The following is a 12,862-nucleotide window of genomic DNA, read 5'->3' as shown; positions in this document are numbered from 1 at the left end:
AAAAGGGCCTGTATCTTTGCTGCATCTTTCAATCAATTCGATCAGGCACTACACTTTAGATATGTTGCATCATTCAAATGTGGGCGGCACGGTGGTGCAATGGTTGAGCTGCTGCCTTACAGCACCAGAGACCCTGGTTCGATCCTGACTATGGGTGCAGTTTGTACGGAGTTTGTATATTCTCCCCGTGACCTGCGTGCTTTTTTCTGGGTTTTCCGGTTTTCTCCCACACACCAAAAATGTGCAGGTTTATAGGATAATTGGTTAACTCTATGTAAAAATCGTAAAATTGCTTGTGTACAGGGCCGCTGGTTGAGGTGGCCTAGGTGTGCCGAAGGGTCTGCTTCCGAGCTGCATCTCTAAACTAAATTAAACTAAATCACCCAGCATACAGGTACAAATAAATCCTTAAAGCTTGCATCTTTTTTTGAACATGAGTCTACAGAAAATGAAGTGATTGTTCCAAGGTGCCCTCTTCCAAAGCCAGCGATGTTCATTGCAGGAACAAATCTACCCTGTGTAATTAATAATTTCACAAACCTCACTCAGGTCATCCCTTAACCTCCATTGTTCCAGGAAAAACAAGCCCAGTTAATCTAATCTTCCTCTTTAACAAAAGGTATGTCACTGACACGGAAAGCTGATTGCCTGAAGTTCTTGAATGTGAAGGAGGTCACATTTTATGATAGTTACAAATGTGTCAAAATTGTGTTTAAAGTCAGTGATAGAAATGTATTCTCTTGTTTTATGTGCTAAAGCTGTGATGTAGTACCTGTGTTGAACCATGCTTCTGAAATTTAGTTCTATTAATTAATATGCGGAATATCAGAAGCACAGTTTCTGTTGCAAACATTGCTGCAACATGCATTTAACTCGTAAAACAGAGGATCTATTTCTCCCTTTTATGTTTCATATTGTCGATGTATGCAGTTTCTTAAAATATGAATGTTGAATGATGACAGTTTGCTGAAGCAAATTGATTATCTTGTAGAGTTTTCAGTGAATTAAAACTTGCTGTGTGTCTATTACTGGGATGCAAATGACTCGGGTTGTTTTTGATGTGAAATGATGGAAGGTTACAGTAGGCTTGCAGAGAAAATCTTCCCAATGTTTGAGAAGTCAGCAGCAAATTGTGTCACTTTTGAATTGGTGCAAAGGGGGGTTGGGAGAAACTTGTGTTAGTTGAGAAGTATGGAGTATCTTTTGAGGAAGTAAAGCCATAGCATTCTCCAGAGGGAGAGTAAAGGGGGGAACTGGGGTTATTATTACTGCAGTATGGAATAAGGATCAATGACACTTGAGCAAATGGACGAATTTCATGCTGTAAATTCTATAAAATATTCAATTGTGCTTTGACAGACACGTGAACAACTCCAAGCCGATCTCCTACGCTGTCAAGCTAAAATTGAAGATTTGGAAAAGTCACTTGCCGAGAAAGGGCAGGTAAAAGGCTTTGAGCAATTCTGTGTGGAAATGGCAATAATTCTCTTGTGCACTGGCATTCTTAGCTTACTTTTCATGAACAACTGCTCTTAACTTGCTTGTAGACTTTGTGAAAGTTAATGTGGCCAACCTTCTTATCAGTAAACACAACTTTAACCTTACCAAATAATTAAAAGGTCATTTACACACAATTTGATTGTGGTATGCAAACAGCCAACTAAACATGCATTAGGGAATGAATTGTGCAAAGGAAACTAAGACCTTTGTGTTAATTTATGATGAAATTTAAGCTCTGTCATTGCTTTGCTGCCCTTGTTTATAAATGCAAAACTATCCTTTTGTTTGTGAGATCTTACATGGGCTCCTGAATGGCTTTGGGGAGCTGTTTGACCATTGAAGGTTTATTGCTTAATGTTGAGATGTCAGTGTGGGACTCGCGCTCTGATATTTGTTCAGGTTAGTTTTAAAGCTGTGGAATTAAATGACTTTATTTTGACCTTTCTGCTCTTCCTGCCAACCCCAATGCTGAATAAGGTGACACAGTGGCAACGTTTGTTGTGCTGTTGCCTTGCTTTGACCCATGTTCAATCCTGACCTCAGGCACTGTCTGTGGGGAGTTTGCACATTTTCCCTGTGACCGCATTGATTTCCCCTGGACTCCCTGGTTTTCTCTTGCGTCCTAAAGATGTGCAGCTCAATTGGTTAATTAGGCCCTGTGAATTGTCCTCTCTTGATGGGTAAGTGGGAAGAATAAAATGGGATCAGTATAAATGGGTAAAGCTTGGTGCAGATATGGTAAACTGAAGGGCCTGTTTTCATACAATATAACTCTGAAAGTTTCTAGTAATCTTACTCCTAGCAAGTTTAGGAATGGTAGTTTGTTATTTGTTTTGTTTTCATTTGTTACTCTCCACCTGTCTTCAATTTAAATTGAGAACAAAGATCCTAATAAATAATATTTGCCCAAGCAGGGAGTTTTCTTGTATTTTGAATGTTCAGTTACAGGTTGTGGAATTAAAGTTCTTGAATTACATTTCAGATCCTTTGATAATCACAAATACTTTAGTCATTTGTGTAAGTGACATGATGTGGCTCATTTTTAAGTAATGTGAAGTGTTCTATATAAAAATGATAGGGAACAATACACTTATCTATTACTGTAGATAGAGAGCAGATAATGATCTGATGGAAACTGCAGACCAGTCCTGCATACAGTTCCAGATTGTTGTGAAATATTCTGTTGAAAAAGATACCAGAATAGAAAGTTATATTCTGTACCGTACGATAAATATAGCTAAATGGTGTGGCACTGATTTCAATGGATCTGAATCACAAAAGTGTAGTAAAATACAGAACCGTGACTATATGCTCATTTTAGAAATCATCCAAAAAAAATGTATCCCGCTCAAGACTAAGTTTGAAAGAGAGTCCTTATAAATGAGTGGGGGTTGGTTAAATCAAGAAATGATACAACCTGTGGTTTAAAGGATGTAAAATATTAAGAAAGGAGTGAATAAGGAGGTGACTGTCTTCCACAGTTATAAAGTTTCAGGAAAAGTGGCAATCTGATGAAATTGAATTGTGGCTAATAAGGACCTAGGAAGGAGTGACTGTTTTTTTAGATTATCCTCACTCACGTTGCTTCGGCAGAATTAGAACAGGTGTGGCACAAACTTGTGTATTGCTACGTTGCATTATTCCCTCTGTCTTCCACACCCCATCCCTACTTCCCAGGCCACACAGCCAAAAGCTAGGCATGTCTGTACGAGGGTAATTCATCATTTGTCCAATTTGAGTTTTGGACAAAAGATAGCTGTGATGTTCAGTTTGTTGAGAGGACCTTGAATGCCATGCAGTGCTGGCAGACTGCAGTTTGAAGGTACAATGCAACGCTACACATCCTCGCGCTAGTGTGTGTTATAGAATCTCGTTCATGATTCTGGTTATAGAATCTCTGAGCTAAAGAGCATAGAAGCAGGCACTTTGGCCCATCATATCTGATAGCACACTGTCTGATTCCCATTTATGCTAACCCACTTTTCTAGTACTTGGCTCATAGCTTTCTCTGCCTAGATGATTTATGTGTTTGTCCAGATAAGTGTTTACTTGCCTTCACCAATCGTTCAGGCAGTTCATTCCAGATTCCAACAGCCTTTGAGTGGGGGGAAAAAAAATCCCCTTTTATCCTCTCTGTACCTTTCTTTAAAACTATATCTTCTGTTACAGTCAGCTTTATTAAGGGGATTTTTTTCTAGGTGGTATCCTGATTGAAATTCTCCGTACTTTCTGTTTTATCAGACCTTACCAATTTTGTATGCCTCAATTGGGATGCCCCTCATCCTCCTCCATTGTAAGGAAGGCAAATTCAGCACATCCAATCTCTCCTCATAACCAAAGTGATCCATCCCATGAAACATCCTGCAGAATCTCCTCTGCACATGCTGATCTTTAACCAGACCTGTCTTTCCTCAGCCACCATTTTGCTCTTCATGTACATGTAGAATCTCTTGGGATTTTCCATTTAGCTTACCTTTCAGCTCCATCTCATGTCCCCTTTTTGCCTTCCTGATTGCCTCCTATACTTCTACTCCCTGAGGGATTTGCTTGATCCCAACTGCCCAAATCTAGCATATGTCTTATTTTTTCCTCATCTGAGCCTCAACAACTCTTGTTACCCAGGGTATATTTGCCAGCTTTGCCCTTTACCGCAACAGGAACATGCTGACCCTGTGCTCTTGCCATCTAACTATTGAAAGCCTCCCACTTGTCAGCTGACTCCTTACCTGCACTAGCAGTCATTCTCTGTAATCTCCCGTCAAATATCTCCAAAATCCGCTTGCCTTAATTTAGGACCTCAACTTGTGAGCCAGTGATCCTTCTCCAAAACTACTTTAAAACTATTTGAATTATGGTCACTAGTCCCAAAGTTCTCCCCACTGACCCTACCTTGTTCCCTCATAAGCACGTGTCACTGGAAGTAATCCAGAAATTACCACCTTCAAGGTCCTGATTTTTAACCTCTTTCCTAATTCCATTTATTCCATCTACAGGACCGCATCCCTTTTCCAACCTGTATCATTCATACCAATGTGCACAACATCCTCTCGCTGTTCACCTTCTCCATTCTGCAGCTGCTCTGAGACATCCTGGACCTGGCACCAGGGAGGTAACACACCATCCTGGAATCCCATTTACAGTCACAAAATATCCTGCCTGGCCCCCTAATTTCCGAGTCTCGTATCACTCTAGCCTGGTCCGACTCCATTCTACCCCGCTGTGCTTCAGAGCCAGCCTTGGCTGCTGCTGTTTTCTGCTGCACACCCAGCCCCCCCTCCCCCTCCCCCAACAGTATCCAAAGCAGTATATGCTTCGGTTTAAACCAGCATCTGCAGTTCCTTCCTGCACTGCAGTATATATGTTTTGCAGGGGGATTGCCACAGGAGATTTCTGCACTCTTTGCCTACTTCTTTTACCCTTTCTGGTGGTCACCCATCTACATTCTGCCTGCACATATCTCCAAAATTCATGTCCGAAGCAGGGCATAAAATCCTTCCACTGTTTCTGCCAATTTCAGGTCAACAACTGTTTGATGAAGGGAATAGAATAAGTGTTTAGTGCATGCCAGTTTTATAGATTTATTTGCAAAACAAAAAAGAAATGCAACATCTTTGGAAAGGAGATGAAGGGTCTTGACCCCAGACATTATCTGCCCCTCTCCCTCCACAGATGCTGCTTGACCCACTGAGTTCCTGTAGCTGCTTTTCTTCTTTTGCTTACAGCATCTGACATCCCTTGTGTCACCTTTGTGGACTTACTTAATTGATCCACTGAGACCATTTCTTGCATCGCCCGCCTGGTAGGAAAATGGGGATGCAAACAGTGTGAGTTATATTATCCCTGCCATACTCTGAATTCTTCATCGCCATGGCTGATCAGGGCCTGATGATTAAGGTTCAATATTAAAAGTTGCACAGTAGCGGCCAATCAATGCTGGATAAATGCAGCTTTGAATGTATCACTGCAGTACAAAATGTGAAGTGATTTTGCCCACTCCCTACTTCCTTGGGTCTAGATCCTTCGGCATTGGAAACATCTAATCTAGCAACAATTCTATTAATGATGTAAACTGTCTAAAATAATCATAATAGGTATTACGTTGCAGATTAAAATACACTTTTCTAACTTTATTGAATAAGCTGTGATTTTCTTTTTCTATAATTATGCAGTATTTTGGTTTGGCTTATTGTAATTTTAATTTGCATATGTGTTAAATTATTTCAGTTTACCTGTAATGTTTTCTTCCCCCTCCACCTTCCTCACCACCCACACAATCTCATAATTGTCCCTCCATTTATTTGGATGTGTAAGTAGAGTTCTTCATTCAAACCTTAATAACAGTCAACACATTGTAAGAATAGCTTCCCTGATCAAAATGCTCCTTTTCCTCAATTTAAAATCAACTTTAGTTTTAGTAACTGTGGACGAGTAATTTGCAGTGCTTAGCTATAATTTCTAACCTCAGCTCTTCAGACTTACTGAGCTCAAACAAAATGTAAAAGTAATGCATTTTTACTCTGCATAAAGTCGACTTCCAGCCTCAAATGTAGAGTTTGCATAAGTCATGGTTGTATGGTGAAATGAATTTCTTCTGATTGCTACAGCTAGTTAGATCAACAGAGAGAATACATTCAGAATACAACCATTAACTTTATACAAGTTCATGAAGACCTTTTGTAAAGAAGTTGTGCTGTGTGATATTAATATGCATTGATCTTCAAGAATATGCTTTGTCTGCCAACCTACTTAAATGGCTAGAAGCTTATGTCCAAGCTCAAAAGGTAGAAATCCCTCTGGTCACAGGCATTTCTGTCCTCCACACATTCAGTTCCATTAATTGTGATGGATCTTATGGTCCAAGACGAAACAGTAACCTGTGACAATTTCCATGAACGGAAAACAGTCCAAGATGTATTTCCCCCCTTAAAGAATGTTTCCGCTTTTGCATGTTAATATCACGCAGTTCAATCTAAACCCATTTGTAACTTCCTTACAAAACACAATGATCATAGTTTTTTTCAAATGTTTCTTTCTTTGCACCCACGATTATATACAGCTCTTTTAAGATTTTGTTTTGTTGCACATGGAATTTTGTAATACATATTCTTTCTTATTTCTTGCTATTTTGTTTATTTTAGGATTCAAAATGGGTGGAAGATAAACAGTTACTTTTTAGAAGCAACCAGGAACTGGTTGAGAAGGTAAATCATGCAATGGTAGTATTTTCACACATTTCATTAATTCTCCACTTTTTTGATTCCCCCCACATAAGTACTTCTGCAGACAATTAGTATCATTACGACCGACTGAGTTAATTCATGGGGAGAAGATAATTGCTAATCGTGGTAATAAACCAAAATATAGTAGCCTGTCACTAGTGAATGGTTGCTTGCTTCAACCGCCTTAGAATTTTTCTTATGGAGGTCTCTGTTCCATTGATATTTTGTAATTGTTAGGTACATTTCTTCAGGCAGTATTACAATCAATCTTAATCACCGGAAAGATTAATAGCTTTACCACCTTGTATTCCCATGCACCCTAAGTATTTTTCAAATGAAGTCTTGGCTTGAGAGGAGATGCAGAGAACTTTAGCAGATGTGTGTGACGTTCAGCTGTTAATGACGTTACATTGACATCATTGAGCTGAGGTTAGTAGTTATTTTTGCCCCAGAACAAATCCAAAGTCTCCTTGATTTACATAATGTATCATAATATCGACATATTTTTCATATATTTTATCCTTCTTTCTTTTCTATCTGTTCTTCTCCTCTTTCTTTGTTCTTGGTCTACCTCTCACCCTATAATTCATTCACCCCACTCTTCACAGCAACCCCTGTGGATTGCATCTATTTTTTTTGTCTGTATTAGCCGGAGTTTTGCTCTCTGTTAATGTTTGGGATTCAGCCACGTTTATGGTGGGGAATTCCTGCCCTTAATGGGATCTCACCGCTGGGCAGAATGGGGCAAGATGAGTTTTGCAGTGTGTGAGAGAAGTATTTTATTCCAAATTTATTCCAACTAGTCTTTCATGGTGGAAGCGAGCCTTCGTGCCCCCTGCATCCATTTCAATCAAAGCAATGAGTATTTAAATGTTGGAATAGCACTTCCTGGAATAATGGTACATTAGGATTGTCACATGGAGGCTTCCTAATTCTCAAGAGTTAAAAGCGTTTAATTGTCATAAGTAATGAAACCTGAACAATGAAATCCTTACTTGCTGCAGCATAACAGGCCTATAAACACAGCACTCATAGTTAACATCATAAATAAAAATATTCAATAAATTAAATAAAAACCAATATTGTTGTAAAAAGCCTGAAGTCTTCGGTACAACCAAGACAGTTCATCGTTTAGTTACCATTTTTTAAAATTCAAGAACCTCATGGTTGTTGGAAAGAAGCTGTTCTTGAACCTAGAGGTCATGGTTTTCAGACTCCTATATCATATTCTCAATGGCAGGAATGATATGAGAGTATGACCAGGGTGGTGACTCTAGCTGCCTTTTTGAGGTACTGCCTCCTACAGATCCCTTTGAAGTGTGGGTAGTACCTGTGGTGGGCCGGGCAGTGTCCACCACCTTCGTTTCTTGGTGGTTGAGGTGCTGAAGATGCTGGTTGTGATGCAACCAGTCAATATGCTTTCTACTGTACACCTGTAAAGTTGAAGAGAGTCAGCAAAAAGTCTTGAAAAATATAATGTGTTGTCTCCAGACTTCCACCAATCTTCCAGCAATGCAATATTAGGGATAGTCTCACTGCAGTAAATAGTTATTGTGCAATTAACCTTGAAGAATTGCATAGTTTTGCAATGATTTATTAGAACCTGAAATAGAATCATGTGTAGGGAGGAACTGAAGATGCTGGTTTACACCGAAGATAGATACAAAATGCTGGAGTAACTCAGCAGGACGGGCAGCATCTCTGGAGAGAAGGAATGGGTGTTGTTTCAGGTTGAGACCCTTTTGAAATGTTCTCGATCTGAAACATCACCCATTCCTTCTCTCCAGAGATGCTGCCTGTCCCGGATTTTGTGTCTATCTGAAATAGAAACACTTCTTTTTCAATGTCTCATGCAACTGCAGTCATTGCTTCAACCTCATCCTACTTCCGATGCATAATGTAGTGAATTTATTTAGCTTATTTCAAGTTTCATGACCACTTGCATAGAGCGTTTTGTTTAGGAGGCTGGAGACTGATTGAAGGACCACCATTCTTCGGTACACATTTCCAGCCTGTAGTTATCCTATCTACGTGATCTACCTCAGAAATTGCATAATACATTATGAATCAATGTGTTATGGAGAGATTCTTGCAAGAGCTAAAATTAACTGCAATTAATATAATCTTGAAAACTATGCATTGGCCTATCCATGAAAGAACTTTTTAATGAACTGTCCACCAAACAACTTTGTTCTTGCTGCAGTTTTGTGTGTTCATTTCTCAGAATGTGAGGATCAGTTTACTGTCATCTGGGAGTTTGTGGGATTCTTTTGAAACATATGCTGTTGAAAACCTGCTGGTATTTCTTCTTCACACTCATGACAACTGAACTGTAATTTCATTATTTTTTTCCAATTTTTGGTGGGTGAGTGAAGCGTTGCTTTTGTAGCTGGTTTACCTTTTTATTGTTGCCCCTGAGTGATCTTTGGGCTATTTTCTAACCCACAATAATTGGACAGTCAGCATGTAGACTTGTAATTGCTGGAAGGAAAATCTATCGAGTGGGAACCCTGATGTGAAAAGGAATGCACCCCAAGTCCAAGCCATGTTCTTAAAAAGGACGCCTGCCACAACCATATCTCAGAACCGAGTCACTATGGACTTTGCACCACCTTGGTTGCTATACATACTTAGGTTTTTGTAGTGTTATGGTCTGGTTTACTTAGAATAACAAACCATTTCACTGTCGTCCTGCTGTGTTTCACCATTTGTATTACTCAATATCACCTTTTCTGCAGCCAACATGGACCATTGTGGGCTCCACCTTTCCTTGATCATCGTTGCTGGCTTTGATCTGTCTTTCTGCATATCTTTCATTAATTCGTTCCATGTACCTTTTCATATCTCTCGGTTCCCCCTCCCCTGACTCTCAGTCCGAAGAAGGGTCTCGACTCAAAACGTCATCTATTCCTTTTCCCCAGAGATGCTGCCGGATCTGCTGAGTTACTCCAGCTTTTTGTGTCTCTCTTTGGTGTAAACCAGCATCTGCAGTTCCTTCCTACACATTTATAGTTGTTGTTGCATTTAATGTGCCTGTAAAGCTGCAGCAAGTAAAGAATTTCATTATTCCTATTCATATTCAGCAGATATGACAAGTAAACATTTTGCTGATTTTGATGAAGCAGCAACATGGTGCAAACTGTTCTACATCAGCTACTGTAGAAAAAGGCTACTTTATAAATGTGTATCAGCTTTGGTTTAGAAATGTTCAGTTGACCAAGGCTGAGCAATCTTATGAAGGAAGAGCTTTCTAGGTCATGACTATTAACAATGTGAAGAAATGCTTTTTGGCATCAGGCACATATTTATCTTTGTAATGTAAAGAACAGAACAACAGGCAGGTTAATGGAGTTACATTATAAATCAACCATGATGAGATTAAATGGTGGAACAGGCATAAGAAGGGACCAGAACCCTCTCAAGATGCTGTCAGACCTGCTGAATTCCTCCAGCACTTTGTATTTTGCTCAAGATTTCAGCATCTGCAGTCCCTTGAGTCGCTATGAGGCATTGATTGGTCTTATTCTGTTCATACCTCTTGCTCTTTGATAATGTGATGGTTTTTAAACATTCTGTACTCTAATGGATGCTGCTGCTCCTGAGTTGATGTGTGGAGTATGAGAGGCACAAGATCCCCCCTAATAATCAACAAAACGTTCAGATTCTTTTACATCTATGCATATATATACACTATGTGTGTTAAATATTCCAAAGTGGTGAAATTTAACTTTCTGCACATGCTGGTATTTTGCACCACCATTGTAGAGCTGCAGGATTATGGTTCCTGCCCTGTTATCTATTATTCCTCTACAAGTTTTTTGTTAAAAAAAACATCTAATTTACATTGCCCTCCAGAGTAGAAAATCTGTTCTCCTTATCCAGTCCATCTCCATACACACCAATGAGGTCCTCTCCAAATTGCCATCTGAAATTACTCATAAGTAATTCTATTCAGTGGCTAATCAGAAATGGTGATAAATGCTTTTTTAGCCTGTGATATACACATCCCATCAATGTGTATATTCCTTTTGACAAAAGGAATATCTCCCGAATAATTGGCCAGACATATTTCACCTATTTTTCATGTGCCAAAATATTGTTGCTTTTAGACCTAAAACCAATTAGACCTCAAATTAACAATTGCAGAATTGGCTGAATTCCATGTGTAATGGTGTTGGGATGGTTAATACTTGGAATTCGATGGACCTGCATGGCTGCCAACAAGTCCTCAGTCTATTCATAGCAGGTCCCATCATGTTGCTGTGCAGCAATCAGAGAAAGGCACCTGCCCTTATGTAGGAGCTGAACACGATAACACATTCTGTGGATGTCACGAAGAAGGCAGAGGCTATATGGGTGAGAAAGAGAGCTCCCACATTCACTCAACAGGACACGCACAGCCTGGTTATTGCACCATTTTTCTATGTTTCTATGTATGTATCTATCTACTAGTTACCAGACTTTGCCCCATCTTCGCACGCTGCCTGTGCATTGTTTGCATGTTCTCCCTGTGTACGCTCAGGTTTCCTGGGTTACCTTCCCAAAGGTGTGCTGGTGGGATAATTGGCCATCATGAATTGCCGCTTGAGAGATAGTAGGAATAGGAGAAGAATTAATGAGAATCTGAGAGAGAATATGTTGCAGGGAAATAGAATGGGTAATGAAACTGATGAGATTGCTTTGCAGTTAGCCAATGTGGATCAGATGGGCCACACAGCCTCATGTTGTTTAAATATATATATATATTTGCATGATTTCACCTAGAGATGATTTCTAATATGATCGACACCAGGTAAAAATTTGCATTAAAATACAGGTGCTACCAGGTTCAATTTCTTAGCTCAAAACCTTTAGATAAGAAACCATGCTTTAGGCACAACTGACAATGTAACCGCAAAACTTGGTACAAAATTTGTGGAATCAGGCAATATTTTAGAAATTTCATTTGTCAAAATGAGTGTTGCTTGGTATAGTTAAGAGGTCTAAATTGCTGGAAGTTAATTGATTCACCTGAAAATGTGTTCATCATAAAACACAAGTGAATAACCTGATTTTGTGTGAACTGACAATGGTTTTGAAGTACAGGTCCAGTAATATTGTTTTTTAATTTAATTTATTGAATATTTTTATTTATTATGTTATCTATGAGTGCTGTGTTTATAGGCCTGTTATGCGGCACCTACTTTAATCTGGACAAAATTACAAGAGTGTACTTTAAATCCCCCCTGAAGTCACTCCGAAAACATTGTGCCTAGGCCGTGTGAGGCGACTGATCTCGACCTCATCAGGACCTCTGCGCATATCAGCGGGTCAAATTTACCCCCTGTGGCCAAGGCTCTGGAATTCCGGCCCCATAGCCGACTTTCAAAGCCGACTTTTTGGGCCTGTATCTCGGCTTCTCGGCTGTCTAGATGGATTAATCTGGTACCGTTGGACTCCTCTTGCAGACCCTGACCTCTGTTCCAGCAAAACGATAATCCAGAAAGGCTCTGGAAGCAAGGGTGCTGGAAAATCAGTGGTAGACCTGTATCTACAGTGAACCATATAACCTCATTATATTGATGCATAGTGATCAGTTTTGCTAAATTTATAAGTGTGTTTTATTCACAAGCTTTGTTCAAAGTTCCAAATGGTGAATGATTCATCTCTAACACACTGGTTTTTGAACAAGCATCAAAGATCATGGAAATTTGATTATTTTGGATTGCATTGAAGTTACGCTGATCATCGAACTAAATTTCCTAGCTTCATGTGTGTTGCAGCTTTTGCCATGATTTTCAATCCTCAACATCCTCTAGACTTGGTTATTGGTGTAATTAATTACAGGGAAAACCTCTTAAGGTTGCAAAATCAAGCATTTGGTCTTCAATAAAGCCATGTCTTTCGCACAGTACAGAAAACTGAATGGCCTTAGGTGGGTTCCAAAATATTTATATCTGCTTCTAACTTTCTTGCAGATTCATAAATTCAAACTCGAAGAGCTCAGACTGCAGAATGAAATGCAAGATACAAAGGACCAGAATGAGCTGCTGGAGTTCAGAATCTTGGAGCTTGAAGTAAGGCATTCCATTTGTAAAGTGTCAAATGGAGCGGAGGTGTTTGAGTCAAAAAGGAGAACCTTTGTATTGTGATGTGGTGTCCCC

General features: G+C 39.5%; 1 protein-coding gene across 6 annotated transcripts in view; it reads left to right on the top strand.

Annotated features, from left to right (window-relative positions):
- The window catches only part of LOC144596164 (janus kinase and microtubule-interacting protein 1-like), a 248,153-nt gene that overhangs the window by 195,269 nt on the left and 40,022 nt on the right, over nt 1-12,862 (top strand). For all 6 annotated transcript variants that reach the window (XM_078404362.1, XM_078404370.1, XM_078404346.1 and 3 more), the window contains 3 exons: nt 1,360-1,443; nt 6,639-6,701; nt 12,677-12,775. In XM_078404362.1, the coding sequence (XP_078260488.1) occupies nt 1,360-1,443; nt 6,639-6,701; nt 12,677-12,775 (246 nt within the window). The remainder of the gene's footprint in view (nt 1-1,359; nt 1,444-6,638; nt 6,702-12,676; nt 12,776-12,862) is intronic.

Source organism: Rhinoraja longicauda, chromosome 1 (genome assembly GCF_053455715.1).
Source record: "Rhinoraja longicauda isolate Sanriku21f chromosome 1, sRhiLon1.1, whole genome shotgun sequence".
Lineage (NCBI taxonomy): Eukaryota > Metazoa > Chordata > Chondrichthyes > Rajiformes > Arhynchobatidae > Rhinoraja > Rhinoraja longicauda.
The sequence above is the reverse complement of the archived record's forward strand: the minus strand, read 5'-3'. Positions and strand labels throughout refer to the sequence as shown.